The sequence below is a fragment of the Phyllobates terribilis genome, unplaced genomic scaffold (assembly GCF_046119375.1).
Source record: "Phyllobates terribilis strain yellow unplaced genomic scaffold, ASM4611937v1 Scaffold_5__5_contigs__length_657084704, whole genome shotgun sequence".
Taxonomy (NCBI): domain Eukaryota; kingdom Metazoa; phylum Chordata; class Amphibia; order Anura; family Dendrobatidae; genus Phyllobates; species Phyllobates terribilis.
Window position 1 is genome coordinate 141,763,657 of NW_027362765.1, and position 17,644 is coordinate 141,781,300.

The window sequence follows — 17,644 nt, forward strand, 5'->3', positions numbered from 1 at the left end:
TACCCAAGTCTGGAGGAGAGAAGACTCATCCAGACCTGGGTACCAAAGAACCTGTAAAAAAAAGAATAAAATAAAGTTTATACTTATCTTCTGATGTTTTCCCTCCGTCGCGCTGTTGTGTGAAGGACCTGCCACGTCATTGAGTCATGTGACCCATCACATGGCTCAATGACGTCACTGAAGGTCCTGCACACAACAGCGTGAGCCGCTCAAGACTCCGGACGGGGCAGACAATGCATCGGTAGGTGAGTATAAACTTTATTTTTTTATTTTTTACCATTCTCATTCTTTTTTCTTTTTTTTTTTTTTAACTATTACTTGGTCACACTATATAAATCCATGCCGGTTGCATGGATTTATTTAGTGTGACCAAGTTGTCAAGCACTTTCCAAGTGATGCTTAAATCACTTGGAGAAGTGCTTGATAACCCGCATGCGGAAATGCATGCTAAGATGCTGCAAAGACGCCTCACAAACGCTTCTACCTGGCGGGAAAACCGCATGTAAAATCCGCATGCGATTTTCCCGCCAGGGAGAAGCGTAAAAAATATGCTTCATTTCCGCAACGTGGGCACATAGCCTAAAAGAGTAGTTCCATCGTAACTTTAAGTTTATGACCCTTAAAAAAAATTTGTATCCATAATACTGCCCCTCACCTTAAATAAAGTTTTATATGATTGGTTAGGATTGAATATGAAATAAATAGTGATAAAAAAAACAACAACTTATAGATCAATAATAATCCAACATTTTATTATTTAGCCCCTAGAGAAACTATCTTGACCCGCATGATAATGAATTATGATAATATACACGAATTGCATATGCGTGAAAAATATAAGATAAGGCATATTCAATAAATATGCTAGTAAATTCTGTAGAAATTCAATTAATACTATGTATATAGTTGAAAGACTAATGAACATTAAGGAAAGATATTATAGGAGGGAGTACATGATTGATTCTCTATGATAGGACAGTGAATAGGACACATGGCTATTTATATTGTGAGTGGGTATGGTATCCATAAGCTTAAACAGTGAAGAAATGGTTAAAACCTCCAGCGCTTCTTTGTATAGCGAGCGTCCTGCATCTAGGAGACCACCGTGACACCGCTGACGCTTAGACACGCAATGCTTACGTGGCCACGCTGGATTGGTCTGAAGAGAGACCATGGGCGATTGGCTGGAATGTAGGGGCTTCTTAATTTAACCTCTTTACTCCCGAGGGTGGTTTGCACGTTAATGACCAGGCCAATTTTTACAATTCTGACCACTGTCACTTTATGAGGTAATTACTCTGGAACGCTTCAACGGATCCCGCTGATTCTGAGAATGTATTTTCGTGACATATTGTACTTCATGATGGTGGTAAAATTTGTTCGACATCACTTACGTTTGTGAAAAAAATGGAAATTTGGTGAAAATTTCGCAATTTTCATGCCCTTAAATCAGAGATATGTCACACAAAATAGTTAATAAATAACATTTCCCACATGTCTACTTTACACCAGCACAATTTTGGAACCAAATTATTATTTTTTTGTTAGGGAGCTATAAGGGTTAAAAATTGACCAGTGATTTCTCATTTTTACAACAAAATTGACAAAAACTTTTTTTTTTTTTTTTTTTTAAGGACCACATCCCATTTGAAGTGACTTTGAGGGGCCTTTATGACAGAAAATACCCAAAAATGACACCATTCTAAAAACTGCACCCCTCAAGGTGCTCAAAACCACATTCAAGAAGTTTATTAACCCTTAAAGTGCTTCACAGGAATTTTTGGAATGTGGAAGAAAAAAAAATGAACATAACTTTTTTCACAAAAATGTTACTTTAGACCCCATTTTTTTTTTGCAAGGGTATCATTAAAAAATTAACCCCAAAATTTGTTGTGCAATTCCTCCTGAGCACGCTGATACCCCACATGTGGGGGAAAACCATTGTTTGGGCGCACAGCAGGGCTCGGAAGGGAAGGAGCGCCATTTGACTTTTTGAATGTAAAATTTGCTTGAATAATTAGCGGAGGCCATGTTGCGTTTGGGGAGTCCCTGATGTGCCTAAACAGTGGACCCCCCCCCCAAGGGACTCCATTTTGGAAACTAGGCCCCTCAAGGATTTTATCAAGGTATGAAGGGGTATAGTGAACATTTTGAACCCGGAGGTACAACACAGAATTTGATAACATTAGGTCATCATATTGAATAAGTTGTCATTAGTCTTGAGTGCAAGTGCTCGCTACTTGAGTTTGCATTGGGTGCTCGGGTATGCACAGAGTATCGCGGGTGCTCGAGTGACATGATCGAGTCCCCGCCTCGCATGCTTCACGGTTATTAGACACCCCCCAAAAAAACATGCGGGGATCGCTCGTGCATGGCAGGCAATCCCCGCGAGGTTTTTTTGGCTGTATAACAGCTGCAAAACATTTGGGACGGAGACTCAAGCATGTCACTCGAGCACCCGCTATACTCGGTGCATAACCGAGTACCCGATGCAAACTCAAGTAGCAAGCACTTGCGCTCAACATTAGTCGCCATATCGTCGTCATTTTTTTTCTCTCTTTACTTCTGAAAAAATCCCAACCCTAACCCTAGAGTTTATTTTTTATGCAGTTCCTCATGCGGTATAAGTGATTAGACGACTTTATTCTTCGGGTCGGTGCGATTACAAGATTATAGCGATACTAGATTCATATTGGGCTTTCATGATTGACAGCTGTCACACACTAAAACCCCCCTTTTTTTTTTACAAAGTCTAGTTTTTTCATCGCCATATTTTGAGAGGTAAAATTTTTCCATATTTCGGCTGACAGTCATGTGATGGCTTGTTTTTTGCGGGACAAGTTGACGTTTTTATTGGTACCATTTTCGGGCACGTGACATTTTTTGATCGCTTTATATTCCGATTTTTGGGAGGCAGAATAAATAAAAAACAACAATTCAGTTTTTTTTGTTTTTTTTAATGCTGTTCTGCATGTGGTAAAATTGATAAGGCAGTTTTATTTTTCGGGTCAGTACGTTTACAGCGGTATCACATTTATATTTTTTTCTGTTTTGGCGCTTTTACACAAAAACTATTTTATAGAAAAAAATTGTTCTTGCATCGCTTTATTCTGAGAGCTATAACTTTTTTATTTTTTGCCCGTTGGAGCTGTATGGCGGCTTGTTTTTTGCGGGACAAGATGACGTTTTCAGTTGTACCATTTTTATTTACATTTGTCTTTTTGATCGTGTTTTATTCCATTTTTTGTTTGGCGGTATGATAAAGTATCGTTTTATGTTTCGTTTTTTATTTATTTATTTTTTACCGTGTTCAAGAAAGGAGTTAACTAACGGGACAGTTTTACAGGTCAGGTCGTTCCGGACGCGGCGATACCAAATATGTGTACTCTTATTGTGCACTGCGCATGACCAAGGTAACTTCCTGCCTCCTGGTGACCCGGATGTTGTTATGATGACATCGGGTCACCATGACAACATCCAGAACCTGACTCAGACGCCGCTGGACGCCGGCAGAGAAGGCAAGTATAGCGCTTACTTCCTCTTGCCACCGGAATTTCCGGGGTTAAAGTGCAGGGAGTGGTGCGGGACCGCTCCCTGCACATAGCACCAGGTATCAGCTGTGACAATCAGCTAACACCAGGCGGCAATCTCGCCCACACCGCTTGCGTGCGGGCGAAATCGTCAAGGAGTACTAATACGCATCTGGCCAATAAGGCCCAGGGCACAGATACGTATTAGTACGCCCTGGGCCAGAAAGGGATTAAGCTCTGCGTCCGTGCCGCCGGCTGCGGCTCGCGTCGTGGCCAGGAAGAATAGTCTCTGTGCGGCATAATAAACAAAAGCAGCACAGTATACAGTAGAAATACTAATAAAACCTCCTGATGTACTTATTATACAAGGGAAGTGAAACGCGTCGAGGTAGTCTAGCTGTAGGTGGTCAATAAAATTACTTCAGCTGACAAACAGCCAGGAACTTAATAAATGGGTGCAATAGTTAAGTAAATAAGAGAGGGGTGGTATACTCTATATATAAGTGGTGTGTGATCTCATGCACTGTGGCAGATAAAAAACCTACTGTTGAGCTATGATACAAGCAGTCTAGTGCAGTAACTATGAACCTAGGTGATGGCTCAATAGTGTAAAGTTCCCGATGTGAGATGAAAATAGATACCTGTATATGTTATAATTTATAACTACAGTTATTGGGAGGACTTTGGGAAAGAAATGAATACAATGCTCATCAGTTAATGAGTGTAATGGCAATGTTCTAAAGTGCCAGGGTTAAGTGCAATAATAGTTTTTTTTTTGCACTTGGCGTGAAAATGAACAAGTGACAAATAAAGAGATAAGGTAAATAATACATCGGGATTTGCACTATTTGATACATGTTTTAACAATGTTAGTATCGGACTCTGTCCTTGTATAAGGATTAGAGGAGATAAACTGCATACAAGTACGGTGGATGATTAAAATATTTTTAAGTCAGGGTACCTCTAGCTAGCACATGGAGGGCTGTGCGACCCTCCAAAGAAATGCCACCCCACACCATTACTGACCCACTACCAAACCGGTAATGCTGAAGAATGTTGCAGGCAGCAAACGTTCTCCACGGCGTCTCCAGACTCTGTCACATGTGCTCAGTGTGAACCTGCTTTCATAGCAGAGAGCACAGGGCGCCAATGTCGAATAGGTCAATCTTTGTGTTCTCTGGCAAATGCCAAAAGCCCTGCAGTGTTGGGATGTAGGCACAACACCCACTTGTGAACGTCGGGCCCTCATACCACCCTCATGGAGTCTGTTTCTGACAGTTTGAGCAGACACATGGATGTTAGTGGCCAGCTGGAGGTCATATTGCAGGGCTCTGGCACTGCTCCTCCTTGCACAAAGCAGTAGCTAGCGGTCCTTCTGCTCGGTTGTTGCCCTGCTACGGCCCCCCTCCATGTCTCCTGGTATCTTGGTATCTGCTCCATGCTCTGGACACTGTGCTGACAGACACAGCTACCCTTCTTGCCACAGCTCACACTGATGTGCCATCCTGGATGAGCTGCACTACCCAGGGCTGTGGAGTCGGAGCCCATTTTGGTGGAGTCACAGTCGGTATAAAATGGACCAACTCCCACTCCTAAAATATATATAATAAATTGGGTACAGTACTTCAATGCAGTTTGTGGGGAATATTTTTTCATAAGAATTTGGGAAAGTTATGAAATGTCCTATAAATGTCTGTCCTATTCCTGATCTAAGGGTCTAGACTTTTAGCTGAGATGAATCTGTGCTACAGTAAATTTATCACTTAAACATGAGCCATGTATGAGGGAGTCGGTGTCATGGAAATTGAGGAGTCTGAGGTTTGGCTTACTGACTCCACAGCCCTGGTACTACCCGAGCAATTTCTGTGGGTTGTACTGTAGACACTGCCTCATGCTACTGTACCTCTCGCGGTGAGAGCAAAGATAAAAAGCAAAAGTAACCAAAACAGCCAAAAAGGATGAGAACAGAAAAATGGTCTGTGGTCACCACCAGCAGAACCACTCTTTTATAGGGGGTGTCTGTTCCACTTGCACAACAGCAGGATAAATTGATTCACAATCAGTGTTGCTTCATAACTGGACAGGTAGATTTCACAGAAGTGTTATTGACTTGGAGTAACATTGTGTTGTTTAAGTGTTCCCTTTATTTTTTTGAGCAGTGTGTATAGAAGAAACCTCATCTCTTACCTGCAGATATTCCGCCAACTCAAAATAGGCTCTGCCAATCTGGCACAGTACCCATCCTGTGTTGTAGTGATGGGAAGGGAGGTGGCTCAGGATGTTGATAGCTTCTTTGCAATTATAGGAGCACAAGGCCACATAGCCTTTCCCCATGTCCCTCAGGAGGCTCATTAAACCTTCTAAAAAAAAAAAAATAAATAATGTAGAAACAAAATATGATTTAGCATCTGCAGATCTTAAAATGGCCTGTGTACCCTAAAAACATACATTCCAGGTTTACCCCCACAATACATACTAAGGGCTACTGTGCACCGTACCAATTAGTATCACAAAGAATGGGTGTTAAGTGTCTGATCTTTGATAACCCACCAATAACAAAAATGAAGGTCCTGTCTTCCCCAGTTAAATGGGACAGCAGATCCACATGCATGCAGCCCTTTTATTCATAGTCTATGAGATTGACGAAGATAGCCGAGTGCTTAAAGCAGCAATGAAATGGGCAGCCATGAGTATGAGGCGCCTGCTCCATTTAAAAGGGAATCAGTCAGCAGGTTTTTGCTGCCCCATCTGAGAGCAGCATGATGTAGGGACAGAGACCCAGATTCCAGTGATGTGTCACTTACTGGGCTACTTGCTGTAGTTTTGCTTAATAATGTATTTATCTGCTGCAGATCTACCAGTTCTCTGACTGTTCAGGCAGGGGTGTATAAACCCAACCACATCACTGACGGGCAGCTTTCTGTGTATACTGTGCATAGGCAGAAAGCTTCCAATCTTTATAGCCCCACCACGGAGTTTATGAACCTAGAGGACTACATGGCAGCAAGCTAAGTGTTAAAATCATTCTTTTATCAGCAGGGGATTATCAAAAACTATACTGAGCAGTCCAGTAAATGACATCGCTGGGAATCAGGGTCTCTTCCCCTACATTATACTGATTTCAGATTACATGGCAAAAACCTGGTGATAAGTTCCCTTTAAACTGGAGAAATTACAAGACCCCCAGTTTTCATGAATGGGGGTACCACTAGTGATCAGATACTTACCACTTTTCCTGTGGATAAATGATAAATTGTAATTGCGAGACAATCCCTTTAACCCATTAAGGATTCAGCCAATTTTCGTTTTTGTGATACACTTTCAGTCATTTTTTTTTTTTGGGGGGAGAGAATTCATTATTAATGTATAATGTATTCATTATGTGGTAAAAATAATCAGGTCAGTGTGATTATAGCAATACCAAACTTGTATGTTTTTTTTTTTTTTTTTTTTTTATATATAGTGGTAAAAAAAATACAAACAAAACGACGTGCTTTGTAACAAAAATGAATAAAAAAATTCTATAATATATATTAATATTTTTTCTGTTACTGAACCTGTATGACAGCTTGTGTTTTTTTTGAATGCCGATAAAAAGTTTTTATTGTTAACATTTGGGAGAACATGCAATGTTTTGATAATTTTTGCATTGTCATAGGGGGTAGTTGCAATTCTGGAGTCTCAGTGCTTTTTTTCTCCTTTACAGCTTTTATCTTATGGGTTAAATATTTTTATACTGGGATAGAGCCAACTTTTATAGATGCAGTGACGCCAAATATGTTTTTTTCTTTTTTTTACCTTTTCACCTTATTTTTCTAGTCCTGACCTGAATCTGATCATTTGACAGATTGTACCATATACTGTAATACGTCGCAGAAGCACCATGATTGACAACAGCAATTATGTGGTTAGACAGCCGCAACTGTAGCTTGCTCAGGTTGCTGCAGTTATAGGCAGGGGCTGGCTGTATAACAGCTGGCACCTGCCTTGTGTGGCACAAACTCAGCCTCTGAGCCAGTTCCATGATGGAAATAAAAATGACTGAGTGTGAATGGGGTTAAAACTCCACATGACAAGCCATGCTTTTTACATCTAAAAGTTTGAAATGTTTATTACAGCCCCACAAATCTCCCTCCAATTATATTATTCCACACAACATTATGGTCTAGAATGGATTTTCTGCCCCTACAGCACAATTACCACGAAACGCCAACTGGGTGCAAAAACACTGCTCACCCGCTGCAGCCCTTTGTATTGTCAGTGCTTGGATTTGAGGACCTACACTGGAGATTTTGCCCTCAGAGATGATTGAAGAATCAAGCTTGCTAATTTCCAAACTCTCGTTCATGTTGGCTTGTGTAACGCCACCTTTATTGGTTTTGCTTTTGGTTTTACGGTTAGGGATTTTGGGTGGAAATTTCATTTTTAACTTTTTACTGTTTTCCTGTAAACAAAACAAAGAAAAAAAATAATAAAAATCAGGCAGTTATAACATTTCATTCTCTTTATATTTTAGACAAACCCAACTAAGACTCAATGGAGTCAGTCACCAGTAGAGACACCAGTAGATTAGGAGGAACGCAGGACCCCTAAGATATCCTTAGTTAAAGGGATCTCTCTCAGTGGGAAATAGGGTCAGGTTCTCCTTAAACAGTATACATTTAAGATGAACTGATGCATAATAGTACCTTGGTGGTGGAGCTGTCGCTGGTGAAAAGGCGAGAACTACGACGTGGTAATGCATTAGGAGGGGCGGCTATAGTCGGGCTCAGTACCTGAGGTGTAGTGCTATATAAAAACACAAACCATTACACACAGTTATTACAAAAAGCTTCAGTGTACTGTTAGGCACTAATGAAACTAGGTAAAAAGTTAAGCTGTTCATGTCTCTGCAGCAGGAGAAGAAAAATAATAAGGGTTTAACAACACGAAGGAAGAGAACCAATACACTGTAATTTATTATATAAAATTACGGCCAAAAAAGTTCAACCTTGGTCTCATTTTAAAAAGGGTGCGTAGACTTGTCATAATGTGAGATTGTTTACACACACACACACCAAAAAGTTTATACACCAGTTTTTAAAATTACAGGTCTTTGTCATGTAGAAAAAAAAAATACCAAGAAGAATAATTTCAGAATGTTTTCCACCTTTAAATGTCACCCATAATCTTTACAGTTCAATAGAACAAAAATTAAAATATTTTCGGGTGGAAAAACAAAAATAAAGAACTAGACAATGTGGAAGCATAAATATACACCCCCTTAAAGAAGTTGTGTCAACTACTTTATATGAACCCCCCAATGTACCCCCCGGGGCCCAGAAGTGTTTTTGTAAATACCTTGCCTTTTCTGCGGTGCCATCAGTGGCCGCTCAGAGGCATCACGTGACCTGTCACTGATGTCACGTCAAGTGAGGCGTGACATCAGTGACGTGCTCCCCGTGGTGGCTGCTGGGTTGTGGACGGGGTTACCCCGTGCGTCACACCCAGCATCCACCGCGCGCTTTCCCAGTGAATGAGGAGAGGGAGAGTGCGCAGTGGGTGCTGGGTGTGACATGCTGGGTAATCCCGTCCACAACCCAGCATCCACCATGGAAAGCAGAAGTGAGTACCCCCTGCTGCAGCCGCAACTTGACGTGACGTCAGCGGATGTCAGAACCGGTCGCAGCCGGGGGTCATGTGATGCTGTGAGCGGCCACCGATTGCGCCGCTCACAGGCAGAAAAGTACGAATCAGCATGGCACATCTAGGATTGGCAATCTTTGCCCTCTCTTCCTTAATGAGGCAAATCAGTCAGATTGTGAGGGCATCGCCTGTGTATAGCGCCCTCTTCAGGTCAACCCACAAATTTTCAATTAGATTTGGGTCGGAGTTGATTTGGAGGTGTCTTTAGGGTCGTTTTGCTGAAAGGTGAAATTTCTTGTAATTTTCAGCTTTTTAGCAGAGGTGTCAAGGGTTTTTTTTTTTTACAGAATTGATTGATATTCTACTCTTCATGTTTCCCTCCATCTGGACTAAAGCCCCAAAGCACGTCTCCACCATACTTCACTGTGGGTATGATATTCTTTTGATGATATGCAGTGTTGGCTTTGCGACAAACATAGCTTAAAATTATGGCCAAAAAGTAAAACCTTGGTTTCATCCCGTGTCTAGCAGCAAGGACAGAGAGCCCCAATACTAGATCTGTGCCCTCCTCCACTGACACCAAGGTGAAACAGATTATCTCAGTGTCCAAATGCAAAAATAGCCTGCATAAAAGGAGAGAATTTTGTTTTTAGAGTCAACACCTACACCATTTGGTTTTCTTCAGTCCCCCAATGAAATTTTGTTTTATATTAAAAACACATATTGCAAAATTTCCGAAATATGTTCTACTTTTCTGGACAATGCAATTTGAAAAAAATATCCATGGTGCCACCTTGCCACAGCTGAAGCTGGTGCTGGCCATGACAACTGTCCAGCAGAGTCATATTGGACTTTCCAGCAATAATGTAATAGTCAGCATAAGCTTCAGTAGCAGCCTGGACTACAGGGGATCTCCAGACCCTCCAGCAACCTTGCCTCCAGTGTTTTACTATGAATCAAACAGAGAATAAAAATAAGGAAAAGCTTACATTTTCTCTGCTGAGGTTATCAATAATCATACCTAGTTTGGGGCCCAGAACCCTGAGTCTGTACGAGAAGCACAGGGGTCATGTCCCGGCTGTTGCCACTCTGTGAGAACACTGACTTTGTTCCTACTTGGCTGATTCTGGCAACAGACTGCAAGGAAACAATAGTAAAGTAGGAATAAGTATTAAACCAAAGGAGCAAGAATTACATATTAGGGGGTCATTTATATTTAGATGCAATACAGACCTTTTTAGCAGAAGTTCCAGAAGATGGCACATCAAGGACGCAGGAGGAATTATACGTTTGTAAGTATGACCCATCACCTGGGCTAGGGGTTTCTAGTGGTAAAATTCCAAAACTGGCAAGGTAATAGAGTTATAAAGTCAGCAGGTAGTACGGAAAACACTATAGGTGAAAGCAAGAAAAAACAAACAAAAAAAAAAAAAAACGACTTTACCTGGGTGTGAGCGGGCTCAAAGCTGTTGGCCCCCCTAACAGGCTGCGCCCAGTCTTTGGTTTGTTCTGAGCCTGTTTCATCAAGATAGAGGAACCTGTCCCCAAAGGTAATGAGTCTGGGGAGATAACTGAAGGGTCTATGTAGGACATCGAGGAGTCCGAGTTTAAGGAGTATTTTATATTGGAGGATTCCAGATTTAATCTATTAAGTTCCTTTAAAGAGACAGAAATATGGGCAATTAGTTAAAAAGGTCGTCCAGTCCACTCTATGTGACTGCAGACTTCTGAATTCTTACAGCGCACACACTGCACGCTGTCAAGATTCTCTGGTATTGTCGCTCTATATGTATATTGCAAGAAAGGGCCCGTATCCCCTGTCCATTTGCCATTGTATTATCGTCCTGAGGACGATCTCTATTTGCCATGAGTCAATAGAAACATTCTTTTTTTCACACTCAGAGGCTAAAAGCAAAAAAATTAAAAAAAAAGTATTCCCTGGAATCCCCAGCGACCCCGAGAATGGGGTTCTGAAACCTAAGAACGAGGCTCTGCAAAGGTCAATCTTTAATGCAGGGGAGGTGTATATGCTCAACCTCTCCTCTATTCATGGTCACATAGGGAAATAGTGGAGAACAGTCCATGCCTGCCATCTGCAGCTCCACAGGCAATGAATGGGAGTGGTGGTTGAGCATGCGCACCAACCATCTATTCGAGACAGGGCCCTGCAGGGCTCTTGTACTTTGGATCAAGAGCCCCATTCATGGGATGTTTGTGGGTCCAAGCAGTTGGACCTCCAGAAATCAGTAAGTTATGGATAGGGGATCATTTTCATCTCTAGCAATAACCCCTTTAATCACAAAAACATCCAGTCTGGACAATCCACAACTAAATACATCAGCAGTATAAAGCTCTTTCCTCCCTGCTAATATATACAATATATTACAGTGGCTTACTGAGGATTGCCTAGATTGGACACAGTTGTACTTATTTCTCAACAGGTTTTGAGTCTCTAAAAGGAAATGAGCAGGTTTCTTATTCACGGACAGCAAACAGAGCTTGAAAACAGAGTACACTAGAGCATTAGCTCAACTTGCAATTATACCATATTTAACGTTCATGCATATGGAAGCCTTTTAATGCCATGTACAGACAGGTTTTCTTTAAGCAGATCCAAACTAAAAATAAATAAAACGCCACAAAAATGGCTTAAGTAACAGTATGTTTGGCGACAACAGCTTTTCAAGTGGTGGAGTTCGCTACACCACAAATCTTACTCCAGCAGGGACTGGAGTAGGATTTGTGTTGAGACGCACATGAACAGACATATGCCTGACTTCAGCGCACCTCCTCATCAAGCCTGACGTGAATAACAGCGGTCTTGATGAATGGCGCACATAGTCTTTCAAGTGTTAAGCTCTTTTTATTCATTTCATTATTAATCCTCTCTGCTGTTCGTATGAAAAGTTTTCTGTTTGCCCCCCCCTTCCCACATCAGGTTTTGAAGAATGCCTGATGGGTGGGATGGGGGGTGAAGTGCATGTCACGCCTGATGGAATCTGCTCCAAACTAGGCAAAGTCCACTGAAAGGTTGCAAAAAATGCTTCACTTTTTTAAACCTGCTTCAGGAAAAGAATAAGCGATTTCGGTTTGAAAAACGCAGTTTTTTGACCACCTGAAACAAAACAAACAAACACGATCTAATCCATCAGTACATAGCTGTAGGTGAGCATTTTTGGTTTAATACTTACTATAGTGTCTTGAGGCGTCTCCATTAATACTGTGTCCGCTTGCCTGTGGGATATAATGTTGTGGTTGTTTACCATTAATGTGCAAGTGTTCGGCAGGCAGCTACTAAAGTTCTGGAGGGAGGTCAGTTTGAAGGTCTGCTCAGGGTCTGGCTTTTCACCTAGAGTACACATCGAAGACATGGGGGTGGAAAAGAAAAAAAAAAAAAGGAAAAAAAAAAAGAAAAAAAAAAGGATGCTCTAAGACTGACCATGAATAGAAAAACTAGAGATGCCAATAATAAGAATTGTAAAAGTTGTCTAGACCGACAACACCTGTAAATATTTATTCGGCATAGCGACCTAGAAAGTAGGCAGCAATCTACAACTGTGATACAGACGAGGAGGGAGGACCTCTTCACAATGCCTACCTATTTCACATAACGCTTCAAAAGGGGACCACAGGAAAGGATTTAGACTAAGGCTCTTTTGGTAACATTCGGATCCTTTGGCCAAACGATCGGTTTTGCTGTAAAGAGATCAGAGACACAATAGAATTAAATACTGCAGATACTCCTCTACTAAACACATTGTAAATCTGACTTCTTAATACATGCATCTTCATGTTGGTTGTCCACATGGGCGCCATTCCATACTTGGAACCCAAGAAAAAAAAAAACCAAACATACTTCCATTAAATACCTACAGAAACGGTCTCTATAATGGAGGAGTTCACATGCAGCACAGTGCTGGAAGAAGTCCATGTGCTTGCCGCCATTACTACCCCACCTCGATGATTGAAGTAAGTCGATTTTCATTTGCTGAAACTTTTGCAACAAATTTCCTACGTTTGAACACACCTCAAAGTGGGCTGTCAGCCATCATCGCCAATGTCTACAGTTTACATTCAGACTGAAAGGAGACATTGTATAATGTGAAGGAAATAAATGGTCCCCAAAAGTGACATATTGGGGCACTCTCTGGCTACTTAAACACTTAATTGATGCATACAACCTAGGCATTTTGTTCTGCAGTACAATTTAGAGCCATGACAGGAGAACCAGCTTACCAATATACATGGCCGAGCAGCGACAGTGTAAAGCAGGCAGAGTCTCCAAACTCTGTAACTATCTCCTCCTGGCTCTTTTGCTTATTCAGGACTCCACCAGACAGGATCTGCTCCCCCTCAGCCAGTCTACAAGGGAAGAAGAAATTACACCAGACCTTTAATAATAAGCCTGGAATACAGAGAAAGGGCCGGATATTAAAAAGGTGTCCGACAGCAGCTTGAGAACATGTGTACTTAGTGAAGGCAAGTGTACTGTGCATGTGTATGAGGGGATTGGGAAAAATAGCTATCAGCTGAACGACGGTTTGGGTATCAAGTATGTAAAGTGTATGGCCACCTTCAGGACAGGTCGTTTCTTTGTCGATCTCCATAGAACATCCAGACCTCAAAAGAAACACTACTGGAAAGGTTGACATAGCTGAGAAAAGTGCGGGGCTTGAGGGGGCTTAACACAATATCTGCAGCGTAGAATAAAACTTATTTTAATTTAGCCTTTCCATTGCAGAGATATTAACAGTCAAAGTATTTGGCCTCTAATGAGTTAATTTTTGTTAAGTCCAAGAGGGTGTTATCAGATTTCACTGGGGTGTGTACTTCTAGAACACGCCCCCACCACAGTTTAGAGCAGGTTTCTCAGTGTGTGAGATGTAATATACAGCCCTTATCTCCTGGTCCATGAGTCAGTGTGGAGGGAGAGACTGTGCGGCAGAGTTTAGCTGTGTCACATTACAAATCCATCTGCGCTCCTCCTCTTATAGCACAGTCACCTCTGCTGTACTGCACCTCCCACCCCACTGCCTGTGCAGAAATGTATCAGAGTCACACTTATGCCTGTTGTGCTCAACTTGTAATCGCTCTACAGTGAAATCAGAGAAGGGTGTCATCTCACAAAAGGACTTGTCCAGAACAGGCAAGTTACTCCTGTGAGAGACATAATGACAGCCTTGATCTCATAGCAGAGCGAGTAGAGCTTGTTTGAGCACAGCAGACATAAGAGTGATTACGGACATCTCTGGGCAGGCTGTGTGGGGGGAGGTGCAGTACACCAGAGGTGATCGTGAAAAAGAGCTGATAGAAGGGTTCGTAATTTGTCACAGCTAAACTCAGCTGTGTTGCCCCCAGGGCCAGCATCAGCAGCCGGGCAAGTGCCGGGGCCCTGAGCATGGGGGAGCAGGTGGGGTGGACGACGACGACTCACTCGCCGGCAGGGACACCAGCACGCTATGGCGCCCGTGAGTCAGGGGGGCACAATGCCAGCGCGGGCACTAGTTCCCCCCCACCAGTTCTTTAAACTATTTGAAATACTTACCTCTCTCCGTTCCCCGCAGGTCCGGTCTCTTCTGCATCTTCTGACTCTGTGAAGTCTCAGGACAGAGGGCACAATGACGTCACTACAGTGCGCCCTCTGTACAGAGCAGTGCACAGAGCCAGAAGATGCTGAAGAGACAGGACCTGCGGCAAGCGGGGAACGAGGAGAGGTAAGTATTTCATTATTTTTTATGTATGGGACCCATTCTCTATGGGGCATTACATGGGGTCCAATATTCTGTATGGGGGACTATGTGGTGGCCATTATACTGTATGGGGGACTATGTGGTGGCCATTATACTGTATGGGGGACTATGTGGTGGCCATTATACTGTATGGGGGACTATGTGGTGGCCATTATACTGTATGGGGGACTATGTGGTGGCCATTATACTGTATGGGGGACTATGTGGTGGCCATTATACTGTATGGGGGACTATGTGGTGGCCATTATACTGTATGGGGGACTATGTGGTGGCCATTATACTGTATGGGGGACTATGTGGTGGCCATTATACTGTATGGGGGACTATGTGGTGGCCATTATACTGTATGGGGGACTATGTGGTGGCCATTATACTGTATGGAGGACTATACTGTCCAGTCTGCACTGTGCGCTGCGAGGACTCGCCGGTTTCTGAGCTATTGTAGAATTTACATTAGATATCACTCATGTAATGTAAGAAGTGAAATCTTTGGCATTGTGCTATATATATATTTCTCTGCAGTATCTGTGCATCATGAATCGTGGTATATGTTAAAGGGGCCCACTGAGAATCTTTCGCCCGAGGCCAACAAAATTCTCTAAGCGATAAGGGTGGGCATAGTCTTTCCTTTGAGTGTTGCTGCCTGCTTATGATTGGTTCATATGTACACGCCTCCAGTGAAAACCATCTGATAACTCCCCATAATAGCTCCACAAGAGGTGGAAAAAAAAACAAAAAATGTTTTATTCCACTCAGCAGCCAGTATTACATCGTGTGTCCAGATCAACTTGAAAATTTTGGTGAAAAGGCCTCTTTTTGCAAATTCACTTTAAAAGGGGTTGGGACAGTGACGCCAGGTGAGTAAAGGTTTTTATTTTCATGGAGGAAAACAAGTCAGAATGAGAAGGGGTTGGCCTAGTAGTGGACAACCCCTTTAAGATGACCACACAATTTATATAGCCATCTCACCATGCATTATCAGATCTTTTGTGGCTGCCATAAGCCCTGATCCTGGTTTCTGTGGTGATTATAGAAGACAATTAAGCCCTAAATTATTTAGTGAATATGGATATCTATAAGCTAGGGTCTAGGTCTTTCTATCAGTGCAGAGCTTTTAGGCCACAGGCATGTGACCCCACCTTGGAAAACTATATTTTTAATTTATTTCTTCCATTATTTTAAATAATTTACTTATTAACACTTTACCTCTATTTTTAAAGTTTAGGCTCCTTTGAATATATTGGATTTGTAAAATAAGGTCTATGGAAGGTTGTGAGAAGAAGAACCATAGAAGAGCACTCACTTGCTAAGGTCCACGCAGCATTTTGCGAGAAGGTATTTACATTGTGGGGTGGCACAGCTGTGGGTTTTCAGAAGCCGGTAAGCCTTATACGCTTTTCCTGAGCGGTAATAACATGTGGCTAGGAGAAATAATGCCTCTTCTGAATGCACTGCAGGAAAGACAACGCTCAAGTCAGGAACTGAATCCATGTCTGTACACAAGCATCTGGGTCAAAGAGGACAACATACAATATAGATCCATTTAACCGGTTCATTATAGTAGCCCAACTGGCAGGGTGCTCACTTCCTTTTTACCCTTGGTTTTGGCTTTACCTCTCCCCTAAACACGCTGGCATCTATTTACAGATACCAGCACAGTCTAGTGAAGGGAGAGGGCCTGCAGACAATATAATTAGGCCACTATCAGTATTCGGTCAGTATTTTTTCTTAGGAGTGGGAGCCAAAACCAGGTGAGGAACAATCAGAGAAAGGCTAAGTGCCCACGATGCAGAAATGCTCCGGATTTATCCTGAGCATTTCTGCATCTCCCTGGCAGAAAAAAACGCATGCTTATTGTACATGCTTATTGTACATGCTTTTTTTCCTGCCAGGGACATGCGGATGTGAAGCGTTCTTCACTTGCATTTCTGCATGCGGATTGACAAGCGCTTTCCAAGCGATTTTAGCATCATTTGGAAAGTGCTTGACAACTTGGTCACACTATATAAATCCATGCAAACGGCATGGATTTATATAGTGTGACCAAAAAGATTAAAAATGGTAAAAAAACAAAAACGAAACAAAAAAAAAAAACAACAAAAAAACACATTATACTTACCTTCTGATGGCCCGCAGTCTTTTCTCTGCTGCGTCCTGTCTAGCGTCCAGTGTCTTCGGCGGCTCGCGGTGGTGTGAAAGGAGCTTCCATGATGTCATTTAGTCATGTGAAGGGTCACGCGACTGCCGACGACAGCGGTCGCATGACCCATCACATGACTAAATGACTTCATGGCAGGTCCTTTCAAACCATCGCGAGCTGCCGGCATGCCAGAACGCATCGGATGAAGACACCAGGGGCCATCAGAAGGTAAGTATAATGTATGTTTTTTATTTTAATTCTTCTCTTTTTTTTTTTTTTTTTTACAGGTTCTATGGTACCTGGGTCCAGAGGAGAGTCTCCTCTTCTCCAAACCCGGGTACCATGTGCACATAGAACCGCATGACATCCGCATGTGCACATGTAGTAATGCGGATATTATGGGATTCAATGCAAGTCAATGGTGGCGAAAACGCCACGATTCCGCAAAATAATTGGTAGTACTGCGGATTTTTCCACAATGATGATCCGAAGCGGAAATCTCCGCAGCATGTGCACAGCACATGCGGATTATCATTGGGGAACATGGCAGACCTTCTACCAAGCGTTTTTTAAGTGTTTCTGTGGCGGAATTGTCCCTG

The 17,644-nt window shown here is 42.3% G+C and overlaps 1 protein-coding gene across 2 annotated transcripts in view; it reads right to left on the reverse strand.

Annotated features, from left to right (window-relative positions):
* The window catches only part of CDC27 (cell division cycle 27), a 41,022-nt gene that overhangs the window by 13,030 nt on the left and 10,348 nt on the right, over positions 1 to 17,644 (reverse strand). For both annotated transcript variants that reach the window (XM_073683118.1, XM_073683117.1), the window contains exons 3-12: positions 16,209 to 16,356; positions 13,392 to 13,517; positions 12,754 to 12,851; positions 12,347 to 12,504; positions 10,600 to 10,811; positions 10,389 to 10,500; positions 10,177 to 10,292; positions 8,219 to 8,318; positions 7,767 to 7,974; positions 5,718 to 5,890 (exon numbers count right to left, since the gene is read on the reverse strand). In XM_073683118.1, coding sequence (XP_073539219.1) covers positions 5,718 to 5,890; positions 7,767 to 7,974; positions 8,219 to 8,318; positions 10,177 to 10,292; positions 10,389 to 10,500; positions 10,600 to 10,811; positions 12,347 to 12,504; positions 12,754 to 12,851; positions 13,392 to 13,517; positions 16,209 to 16,356 — 1,451 coding nt within the window. The remainder of the gene's footprint in view (positions 1 to 5,717; positions 5,891 to 7,766; positions 7,975 to 8,218; positions 8,319 to 10,176; positions 10,293 to 10,388; positions 10,501 to 10,599; positions 10,812 to 12,346; positions 12,505 to 12,753; positions 12,852 to 13,391; positions 13,518 to 16,208; positions 16,357 to 17,644) is intronic.